At 47.1% G+C, this 12,286-nt stretch overlaps 1 protein-coding gene across 11 annotated transcripts in view; it reads left to right on the forward strand.

Moving 5' to 3' along the window:
- Positions 1-12,286, forward strand: part of FBXL2 (F-box and leucine rich repeat protein 2) — a 177,833-nt gene that overhangs the window by 56,495 nt on the left and 109,052 nt on the right. For all 11 annotated transcript variants that reach the window (XR_010599172.1, XR_010599173.1, XM_065587189.1 and 8 more), the window contains exon 2: positions 2,397-2,458. Coding sequence is in view for 5 of the 11 variants with exons in the window: in XM_065587179.1 (XP_065443251.1) it covers positions 2,397-2,458 (62 nt within the window). In the remaining 6 variants the exon portion in view is untranslated. The remainder of the gene's footprint in view (positions 1-2,396; positions 2,459-12,286) is intronic.

Raw genomic sequence — 12,286 nt, forward strand, 5'->3', positions numbered from 1 at the left:
ACTTGAGGTTTTAAAAAGTTTTTTGCTTATAAAGTGAACAGATTTTATCTTGGTGTCCTTGAGATGCAAATGTGGAGTCCTGCATAATACCATTTTTGTAGATTTTTAAATATATTTTTCAGAGTAAAAGAGCATTTTAAGTGTCTATTTTCATTCAGCTACATATTCTTAATCCACAAAAACAATACTATATGATATGACGTTTGCAACTGAGGCACACAAGAATACCTAGTACATATTATGTAAAGAAAACTTTGCAACAGAATGACTGAGGTATGACTTACTTTTCATTAACAGATGTACTAGATAAGTGGATACTTCATGTGTAGTTAACTCATGGAGATTAACTTTCTTATGTGCAATACTAAAAGTTGAACATTTTTTCCATTATGAACCAGGATTCCTGAAGATTAATGTGTTTGCGATATCAGATCACATTGGGCTGAAATGTGATATACAATTTGTCAGTCCAGCTGTAAATAAAAAAAAAAATCCATCTCATAAGTATTTTTTCCTTGCAGCGTTGCCAGAAATGTAATTTGAATGCAGTTTTAGATTTTTAAGATCTAATAGAGGAATTGCTTAGTTCTCCAAATTTGTAGTATGTCTTTAATAATGACATGGCTTTTTGATACAGAAAGTGATGGAGAATTAAAAATTGCTGAAGTACTGAGCATGTGTTGTAGCTGCTTTAAATATATATTACTATTCTGATGCCTTATTTACTTAAATGCCATGCTGCATTCGCATAACAAGTGTATGCCCATATTAATGGACATGTGGGGAATTATTAGGTAAAGGGTATATAAATGTCAGTGTTTGCATACAATAAAACAGTGGCACGTATATGTAAATTGGTAGTGCTATCCCACGTAACAAGAAGTGTCATTCTTTCAGCCTCATTCTCCTTTGGTATTACAGTTCTTCTGGAAGAATTTTGCACATATAGAATTATGAAGTGGTGGTGTAGTTAAGGTCCCAGACCGTAAATCAGGGGATCTGGGTTCAGTTCTCAGATCTACCCACAGGTTTTCTCTGTGCTTCAGTTCCCCATCTGTAAAACAGGAATAATACTTCCTTTCTCTCACCCTTTGACTGTCTGTCTATTTATATGAAGTTCTTCGGTGCAAGGATTGTTTCTTACTATCTGTATGAACGACACCTAGCCTAATAGGGCCTCAGTCTTGTTTGGTTCTTCTAAATGCTGCTGTAGTACAAATTAGTACATGATTGTCTGTTATGGGCTACTTACCACATTAGCGGCTAAAAAATGACACTGACATAAGTAAATTTAATCTCCACGCTTCTGAAGCAATAAACCAGCTCAGGCACTGATATTTGAGGTTTATAGTGTTTCAGTGCAAGGAGCTGAAAATAGCCACCCAACAGCAATGACCTGATGGTTAGAAATAATCAAAGATGAGGATGAGTGTATGGTCAACCCTGCAGGAGTTGCTCTGAGCCTTGAGAATAAAATCTAGAGTCCATCATTTCCTGGGAAGCAGGGGCTGGCCCACTGGAATCGTGATCAATGTGCAGTCTGATATCTGAAAGGACACTAATTCATAATAACTCCAACAGCATCTCAGAACTGGAAATCTTCCGTGTGACATTTTAGGTTGTATACACCCACAGTGTCTTTCTCCAGAGCCACAGGAAATGGAATGGATGTTTAAATAAACTTGCGTCTGCTGTTTTCCCCAGTACACATTGCAAGCAAGAACAGAAAAAAATCATACTCCTCTTCATTTTTATAAGAGGGGTAGATCATGCAAAGCAACCTGGCCTGTGTGGGCCAAAATTGGGATGGCAGCATTATCTAGCTAGGTCTCAGAGATCTGGATAACAATCCATGATGGAATCAGATGATGTCACAGCCTTATTCAGACCCAGTAGTGGGGGAGTGTGTGTGTGTGTGTGTTATGGGTAAAGCTAATGTTATGTAATAGAGGTCACGTAAGACATGGAGTCTGTGACTTCCAGAGACCTCCGTGACGTTTTCTGCTTCAGCCCTGAGGCGGCAGGGCTGGAGATGTCAGCGGGGGGGACTCCACCGCTCCCCAGAGCCACAGCAGCCATGGGTGCTGGACCCCCTTCCATCCCCATTATGTCACAGTTATTTTTAGTAAAAGTCAGGGACAGGTCATGGACTTCCATGAATTTTTGTTTATTGCCCGTGACCTGTCCGTGACTTTTACTAAAAATAACCGTGACAAAATCTTAGCCTTAATTATGGTGTCAAAGGGAGGCTATTAGATACTAGGTATAGTGCTCTGTTGCCTAAACTTGCAGGATTTGTTGAGTTAAAAAAAAAAAAGACGAGACAATGCATGAATTTTCTTCTTGGCCTAATGAACTAGTGTTTTTTTCATAATGTACTTCATTTCTTTTTTCAGGTTTTCTCAAACAGTGATGAAGCCCCCATTAACAAAAAGTTACCCAAAGAACTTCTGTTAAGGTAATTCTAGTTAACTTGTGCATTAAGAGTTACGATTTGAATGTGATGCTTAGATTTGTATGGCTTAGTGAAATGAAATAGACTCTTCTTTCTTACGTAAGTCTATGATTCAAAATAAATAGTTTATCTGATTTTATTTTTTGACAGTTCTTGAACTTACGTATTATTCTTAATGGAGAATGTAGCAAAATACATAGCTTTGCTCCTGAAATCTATTTTAAAGTATGGTATAACATTATACAGTTAAGTGCCAATTTATGCATTAGTAATCTGGTCTTATTATGAGATAAAGCAGTAAGAGACTATATTGGGAAAGCTTTGGTTGATATAGGATTCTTAAAAAAAAAAAACTTTTGGGGATCTAACATAGGTGCAGATATTGTTTGTCTGCTCTGTTAACTGCATATTGAATAGACTAAAAACTTTTCCCTGTCACACACATTACCTTCACACACTATATGAATAGCATTCTGTCCTTAATGCAATTATTCCAGTGGCTGTTTGGGCTTTTTGTTATGAAATCTCTGTTGTTAATAAAAATAAATGAAAACATGAAAGCTTTCAAAAAGTTATTTTAATGAGACATCTCCTGTAACTGTTTTGTTGTTGCTCTGTGCTACGTATAGTTCAGGCAGACTAGGAAGGAAAAGAGAAAACAAGCAAACTGAGATTTTATTCATGTTAATTCAGCCAGCCTTAGACTTGCTGGAGTGTTGTTCTCTCTTCTGGACAGGCTCAAAGTGGGCAGGAGTTAGCTACAGTATATGCTCAAAAATACAATATGTGGTTAAAGAATTGAGCCTATCTGTCACACCTGAGTTGAACTTTATTTCAAATAAAACTTAAACTGCCTATCATGACAACATCCAGTCCTGAAATATCTGAAGACATTCCATTTTTGTATGAAGCCAAACCTGGCCTGAAACAGACAGCTCAGTAGGTAGCTTAACATGGTTGTAGTTCTCATTATAGTCCTTCCTTTATGCTAACATTTCAATATATACTTTGGTGCAATTGCCATTCTTTGTCGTGGTGTCACTAGAATTGAGTTCACACTACATCCTTCATGCATTGAAGAGAGGCATAGGTTAACCTATGTATCATCACTTCCTGCCTAATTTTAAGTGGAAGAATGTTTGCAATCGTTTGTATTTTCTATCTTGTGTTAAAAGGAGTGTTCCCAAAATATTATGCATCCTTCAAATGTGTCCATGTGCTAGAACACTGCTATTCTTGTGGCATCAAAGAAACTAATTTATGTGTAAGCAGAGTCAGGATGAGCTCTACCCTGACATCTGGTGGTGAATTATGGCGAGTGTGGAAAAGAACTCCAGGGGCTGATCTTGTTTGCATAGGCACACCCACTCGCCTGGCATGAAACCACAGCAACTCAAAGTGGTTACTTTGGCTGGTGTGGGATCCCCAGTTTCTCTGTTATTGGGGCAGGAAGAATAAAGTTTTGTTACCCTGATTCTGTGAATCAAGGCCAGTGGAACTGTTGTATGACAGAAGGACTGAGTGAGTCATTCACCATTACCTAAGTAGCATTTGCTTGTCAAGGGGCATGGGTTACAAAACCCAGTGAATTGAGAGAGGATGGGGACAGGTATTTGTACCTGATGGTATGGTCCCCTCCCTGAGGGGGTTGAAATACCAATTGCACTACCTCCTCTCTCCACTGTTGAATGTCAGAGCTAACTTTGATTCCCTTAGGAGTCTAGTTACAGACTGCTGAGCTGAGTTCGCTTTGGGCCAATACTGCACCAGCACTGGGGCTCCCCTACTACTAGCTGAAATCACTAAGAGCTGAAATCACAAAAGAGCTAAAGCTATTTAAGAGCTGAGATCACTGAGGCTGTGTTAACTAGTGGGGGAGCCTGAAGCTATATGCTAAGCTAACTTGGGTGAGCGGAGCGGAGCGGCTGGAGGAGCAGCTAGCAGAGCAGAGCCTTGTGGGAGCGGCCCAAGGGACGGCTGGAGCGGAGCGGAGCGGCTCACAGGTCGGTGAGCGGAGCAGAGCGGCGTGGCTCACAGGTCGGTGAGCGGAGCGGAGCGGAGCAGAGCGGCGTGGCTCACAGGTCGGTGAGCGGAGCGGAGCGGAGCAGAGCGGCGTGGCTCACAGGTCGGTGAGCGGAGCGGAGCAGAGCGGCGTGGCTCACAGGTCGGTGAGCGGAGCGGAGCGGCGCGGCGCGGCGCGGCTCACAGGTCGGTGAGCGGAGCAGCTGCCAGAGCAGTTCGTGGGACGGCAGGAGTGGGACTGCGGGTGGAGTGGAGCAGTTCGTGGTGAAGGCTGCAGTGGAACCCCACGGAGAAGCAGCCGGTTGGCCTCGGATCACGTAAGGTGCCCCTTAACACCCTGCTCACCCCCCCCCCTTTTTGAACTCTGGGGCTGCACTGATCATGGACAGAGACTTTGGGGGGTTGTCGGACTTTTGTGATTCTTGGGTTGCTGGACCCAAGAGACTTTGGGATTGGTGGACTTTTGGGACTTTGGTGATTCTTGGGTCGCTGGTTTCAAGAACCAACGAGAGAGGACACGGCCCAATTTGCTGGGGTGGGTCTTCGCTCATGGTTTGGTCTAAGAACTCTAGTTGTGGTGTTTTTCCAATTTAATGCTGATGTTGTTTACCTCATGTTATTAAACATTTTCTGTTACACTCAGACTCCGTGCTTGCGAGAGGGGAAGTATTGCCTCTTAGAGGTGCCCAGGGGGTGGTATGTAATTGTCCCAGGTCACTGGGTGGGGGCTCGAGCCGGTTTTGCATTGTGTTATTGAAACGGAACCCCTAGATACAGAACCCGGCCCTTGTTGCTGCCAACTTAGATGGGCAGAAGGGTTACATTTTTGGGGGCTCGTCCGGGATCCCCTGGGTCAGTACCCCTCGCAAGCACCTGTTGAGTGTTCCCCTGCATTGGGAAACAATTGTGGTTATATTTTGAGGAAATTACTGTTTGTATAATGGCTAATATGTCGGGTTTGTTGGGCCCCGGCCCTGCAGCCTCTAGCTCAGGGGCCACAGCCTCACCCAATGATTGGGCAAAAGCACTGGGGCAAATATTGGAAAAGGTTGTGTTGTCCCATGCTAGGTCAAACTCTTGTCGTGAGTTAAGGTTATTTGCTGGGGCAGAGGAGTTCGAACCCTGGTTGGAGCATACCACTGAAATGCTGCAGGAGTGGGCTGTACCTGATGCAGAAAAGCGAAGATGTCTGATAGAGAGCCTTAGTGGCCCAGCATTAGATGTGATTCGCACCCTGAAGCTCATTGACCCTGGGGTCAGTGTGAAGGACTGCCTAGAGGCCCTTGATCATACCTTTGGGAGTGTAGAGGGCCCTGAAGACAGTTACTGTAAGTTCCTTAATTCCCGACAGCAAATTGGCGAGAAGATTTCAGCCTATATACAGAGGCTGGAAAGACTGCTTCAGAGAGCTGTCATGAGGGGTGCAGTGACTGCTGAACAGATGGATCGGACCAGACTGGCTCAAATTGTAAGAGGAGCTCAATATCAGAACTCGATTCTACTCCATCTCCGGCTAAGAGAACGACGGGAACATCCCCCAAGTTATTCCCAGCTGATAAAGGAGGTCAGAGAAGAGGAAGAAAGGCAGGCTGCCAGCGAGTTTTGGGAAGCCCAAACATTGGAGCCAGCCGGCACAACACCACTGCAAATGGCCAGTGTACTGATGGTGAGCACCACAGAGGAACTTGCCCAACAAGTGCAGGTCCTGACAGAACGGATAGCTGAACTGCAAAGCACCATTGACCGAGCTAAGACTTCCGGGAATAAGGAGCCTCTGACCGTGGCGATGGAGAAGTCAGCATTTAGAGCCACCATCCCATCTGGGCGAAGAGGGAAAGGACAATTCTTCTGCTACCGATGTGGTCAGGATGGACACAGTGCTGCCAAGTGCCATAATGAAGAAAACTCCTCCTTAGTGTATGGAAAGCTGAGGATCAGTTGGGAGAGATCCGGTAGCTGCCAGAGAGTCCGGGGACGGGGACCACCCAGGCCTGCAGGATTTGAAGATTCCCCCAGAAAAGACCGTCCAGCTGGGATCCCCGCAGGACTGATAGGGCCTCGAGCAGAGGTCATGGTGAAGATTGAAGGGGTGGAGTGTAAAGCCGTGCTTGACACTGGATCTCAAGTGACTATTATATTTCAGTCATTCTACCAACAAATGCTTAGGCACCTGCCTATACAGCCACTGACTGGCGTTGGTCTGTGTGGCCTCAGCATGGATGAATACCCCTACCAAGGGTATGTCATAGTGCACCTGGAATTCCCAGAGGAGGTTGCTGGGGTAAGAGAAGAGGTGGACACAGCTGCATTAATATGCCCTGACCCTAAAGGGACCTCTGATGTGTCTGTGCTGATAGGGACCAACTCCAGTCTCTTCAAGGTGCTCGCGGATTACTGCAGACGACGGGCCGGGGACCAGTACCTGAATACCCTGATGATCCATACGCTTTGTGCTGAAGCCTATAGGAAGATTGAGGGTGCTAAAAAGGAGACATCTGAGCTACCGATTGGGGCGCTGAAGTACATGGGCACAACCCCGTTAGTAGTGCCTGCAAGGACGGAGCAAGAAGTGCTTGTCATGAGTACTCGGCTGAAAGGCAGTAAAGGGGCATTAGCAATGGTAGAGCAGCCGGTTGAAGGAGAGCTCCCGGAAGGAGTGCTGGTCCCCAGTGGAGTCATAACCCTACCTGCTGAAGCCCAGGAAAAGGTGACTATACTGATTGCTAATGAAACAAGTCGAGATGTTGTTGTGAAGCAAGGACAAAAGATAGCGGATCTCTTTGAGCCTGAATCAATTGTAAAACCCCAGTGTGAGACTCAAGTTCCGCCAATAGACCCTGCAAAGTTTGACTTTGGAGATTCACCGTTGTCCGAGGAGTGGAGAGATCGCCTGAGGAGGAAACTTTGTGAAAGATCCAAGGTGTTCTCATTGCATGAGTGGGATGTGGGATGTGCAAAAGGAGTAGAGCACAACATCAGACTACATGACTCTCGACCTTTCAGGGAGAGATCTAGGAGGATTGCCCTCTCCGAGATGGAAGATGTGCGACAACATCTTCAGGAGCTGGCTGCGAATGGCATCATTACAGAGTCCCGCAGCCCATATGCCTCACCCATTGTGGTGGTCCGTAAAAAGAATGGGAAAATCCGGATGTGTATTGACTACCGCACCCTAAACCGCCGTACTGTGGTTGACCAGTACACAATGCCCCGAGTCCAAGATGCCTTAGACTGTTTGCTGGGAAGCCAGTGGTTCTCTGTGTTGGATCTTCGGAGTGGATACTACCAGATCCCTCTGGGTGAAGCAGATAAGGAGAAGACAGCCTTCATCTGCCCATTAGGGTTTTATCAGTTTGAACGCATGCCCCAAGGGATCTCTGGAGCACCTGCCACATTTCAACGTCTAATGGAGAAAGTTGTGGGAGACATGAATTTACTGCAAGTGTTAGTTTATTTGGATGACCTGATAGTGTTTGGAAGAACCTTGGAGGAGCATGAAGAAAGACTTCTTAAAGTGCTTGATAGGTTAGAGGATTATGGTGTGAAGCTTTCAATTGACAAATGCCAGTTCTGCAGGACCTCAGTGAAGTATGTGGGTCACATCGTGTCCCAAGAGGGTGTGAGTACTGATCCCGATAAAATAGAAGCCCTCACTACATGGCCATGTCCAAGTAACTACAGAGAACTCAAGACCTTTCTTGGGTTTAGTGGCTACTATCGCAGATTTGTGAAAAACTATGCTACGATTGTAAAACCTCTGAATGATCTTACCAGGGGATACCAGTCCAGCAGGAACAAATCTAAGACCAAGAATAAGGGAAGGTCCCCAAAGCCTCCTGTGCAGAGACACTATGGCCCCTTCGAACCATTTGGGCCACGGTGGGATGAGAGATGTGAAAGGGCTTTTCGAGAAATCATTACTTGCCTAACTCATGCTCCAGTCCTAGTCTTTGCTGACCCAAGCAAGCCATTTATCCTGCATACTGATGCCAGTTTGGAGGGTCTGGGAGCAGTACTTTACCAGGAAGTGGAAGGAAGACGTAAACCTGTAGCCTTTGCCAGCCGAGGACTGTCTGATAGTGAAACTCGCTATCCCACCCACAAGCTGGAGTTCTTGGCCTTGAAATGGGCCATCACTGAGAAATTTCGAGACTACTTATATGGTGCTCAGTTCCAGGTGTGGACAGACAACAACCCACTGACCTATGTGTTAACAAGTGCTAAGCTGGATGCTACAGGGCAAAGATGGGTGGCCGCTTTGGCTAGCTATGACTTCAGCATTCAATACCGATCAGGGAGAAGCAATGTAGATGCAGATGCATTGTCCAGGCGTCCACAGGCACCAGGAGTTGCTGTGATACCCACAGATGGAGTGAGGGCTATTTGCAGTGTGAGTCGCCGGGAGCCAGAGTCCCATGAGAGTCTTCTTGGATGTGCTGCAGAAGCTTTGGGCCTGCCCCCTGAATGCGTGCCTTCTGCTTCAGTGAACTATATTGCGTTGGACCAATCTCCTTTGCCCATGCTCAATGCGGCTGACTGGCAGGAAGCCCAGCTGCAAGATATTGGCATTCGTGATACACTACTTGCCAAAAGGGAGGGGCGAAGCCCAGCTGTGGTTGTCCCACCTAACCCGGAGGGTAAACTACTATTGAGAGAATGGACCAAACTAAAACTGATTCAGGGAGTGCTACATCGAGTGACCACAGACCCTTTACAAAAGCAACGAGCACAGCTAGTGCTGCCAAAAGAGTACAGAGCCCTGGCCATGAGGGCCCTGCATGATGACTTTGGACATTTAGGGATGGAGAGGACCCTGGAACTTCTTCGTAGTAGATTTTATTGGCCCCGGATGGCTGAAGATGTTCGTAGGAAATGTGAGACTTGCGCTCGATGTGTTCAAAGGAAAACTCTGCCCACGAGGGCTGCATATCTCAAGAACATCACCAGCACCAAACCTTTGGAACTGGTATGCATCGATTTCTTGTCTTTAGAAGTCGACAAGAGGAATATTGGGAACATTCTAGTAGTGACTGACCATTATACACGATATGCGCAGGCATATCCCACGCGTGATCAGAGGGCCACCACTGTTGCTCGAGTACTGTGGGAGAAATATTTCTCAGTTTATGGATTTCCAGCCCGGATACACTCGGATCAGGGGCGGGACTTTGAGAGTCATCTTCTGAAGGAGGTGCTGAGGATAGTGGGAATTAAGAAGTCTAGAACAACGCCTTATCACCCGCAAGGTGATCCTCAGCCAGAGAGGTTCAACCGAACCCTATTAGATATGTTGGGGACTTTGCGACCAGAGCAGAAAGCAACCTGGAGCCAACATGTTGCATATCTGGTGCACGCCTACAATGCCACAAAGAATGATGCTACAGGAGTCACCCCATATCTCTTAATGTTTGGACGAGAACCAAGATTACCCATAGACCTGTGCTTTGGTGTATCAGAGGATGGAGATAGCTATGAAACTCATCAGCAATATGTATCCCGACTGAGAGAAAAGCTGCGAGATGCTTATCACTTAGCTACATCTGCGGCTCGGAAGAACGCCGACCGCAACAAACATCGATATGATGCTAGGGTACGTCTGCAAGAACTCCAGCCGGGGGACAGAGTTCTGCTGCGAAATTTGGGTATTGCTGGCAAACACAAGATAGCCGACAGATGGAAGGCAATACCTTACTTGGTGATGGAAAAGCTAGGAGACCTGCCGGTCTACAAGATCAAACCTGAAGAGGGTCCAGGGCAGACAAAGACAGTGCATAGAAACCTTTTGCTCCCTGTGGGAGAACTGGTAGGCACCCCTTATGAGATGGGCCACAACAAGGCAACCGGGCAGAACGAAGGTGCTGGACCAAAGCTGCCCTCCAACATGGACAGCCAGCCCCCTGCAGCTAACCTACCCCCATGCAGCACATCTGAGAGTGAGTCTGAGGAGGAAGACACAACCATGGTGTATCCTGGGATGGAGACAAGATTTCAGTCTCGATCGGCTGAATCAAAAGAGAGCTCCTCTTCTTCCACCCTAAACCCCATGGCAGAAGTATTTAGGCCCATTCCTGACACCCCTGAGCCACTGGTGGGACCCCCATGTGATGACACACCCAGGTTATTGGACAGTGGACACATACAGGTGGAGGATGTCCTGGGCACCTTGGACCCTCCACTGTTAGAAATAGAAATGCAGGGGCCTATGCCAGTAGCCGAGGGACCCTCAAAGGAAACCTCTCCATCCATCGGTCAAGAGGCTGTCCCGCCCACCATGGCAACAGAGATTCTCAATAGACGAGACAGGGTAATAAGACCAGTAAAACGGTTGACTTATGATGCACCTGGGGTAACTAGTGAGGAACCAATATGTTTAGCACACAGGCTTGTGGAAGCTAAAGTGGGCTATCTGAGGCCCTTTGGAGGGAACCAGTGAGTTGTTATAATAGGGAGTGTGATTTGTCGGGACGACAAATTTTCGGCTGGGGGGAGGATGTAAGCAGAGTCAGGATGAGCTCTACCCTGACATCTGGTGGTGAATTATGGCGAGTGTGGAAAAGAACTCCAGGGGCTGATCTTGTTTGCATAGGCACACCCACTCGCCTGGCATGAAACCACAGCAACTCAAAGTGGTTACTTTGGCTGGTGTGGGATCCCCAGTTTCTCTGTTATTGGGGCAGGAAGAATAAAGTTTTGTTACCCTGATTCTGTGAATCAAGGCCAGTGGAACTGTTGTATGACAGAAGGACTGAGTGAGTCATTCACCATTACCTAAGTAGCATTTGCTTGTCAAGGGGCATGGGTTACAAAACCCAGTGAATTGAGAGAGGATGGGGACAGGTATTTGTACCTGATGGTATGGCCCCCTCCCTGAGGGGGTTGAAATACCAATTGCACTACCTCCTCTCTCCACTGTTGAATGTCAGAGCTAACTTTGATTCCCTTAGGAGTCTAGTTACAGACTGCTGAGCTGAGTTCGCTTTGGGCCAATACTGCACCAGCACTGGGGCTCCCCTACTACTAGCTGAAATCACTAAGAGCTGAAATCACAAAAGAGCTAAAGCTATTTAAGAGCTGAGATCACTGAGGCTGTGTTAACTAGTGGGGGAGCCTGAAGCTATATGCTAAGCTAACTTGGGTGAGCGGAGCGGAGCGGCTGGAGGAGCAGCTAGCAGAGCAGAGCCTTGTGGGAGCGGCCCAAGGGACGGCTGGAGCGGAGCGGAGCGGCTCACAGGTCGGTGAGCGGAGCAGAGCGGCGTGGCTCACAGGTCGGTGAGCGGAGCGGAGCAGAGCGGCGTGGCTCACAGGTCGGTGAGCGGAGCAGCTGCCAGAGCAGTTCGTGGGACGGCAGGAGTGGGACTGCGGGTGGAGTGGAGCAGTTCGTGGTGAAGGCTGCAGTGGAACCCCACGGAGAAGCAGCCGGTTGGCCTCGGATCACGTAAGGTGCCCCTTAACACCCTGCTCACCCCCCCCCCCCTTTTTGAACTCTGGGGCTGCACTGATCATGGACAGAGACTTTGGGGGGTTGTCGGACTTTTGTGATTCTTGGGTTGCTGGACCCAAGAGACTTTGGGATTGGTGGACTTTTGGGACTTTGGTGATTCTTGGGTCGCTGGTTTCAAGAACCAACGAGAGAGGACACGGCCCAATTTGCTGGGGTGGGTCTTCGCTCATGGTTTGGTCTAAGAACTCTAGTTGTGGTGTTTTTCCAATTTAATGCTGATGTTGTTTACCTCATGTTATTAAACATTTTCTGTTACACTCAGACTCCGTGCTTGCGAGAGGGGAAGTATTGCCTCTTAGAGGTGCCCA

The sequence above is a fragment of the Chrysemys picta genome, chromosome 2 (genome assembly GCF_011386835.1).
Source record: "Chrysemys picta bellii isolate R12L10 chromosome 2, ASM1138683v2, whole genome shotgun sequence".
Classification (NCBI taxonomy): domain Eukaryota; kingdom Metazoa; phylum Chordata; order Testudines; family Emydidae; genus Chrysemys; species Chrysemys picta.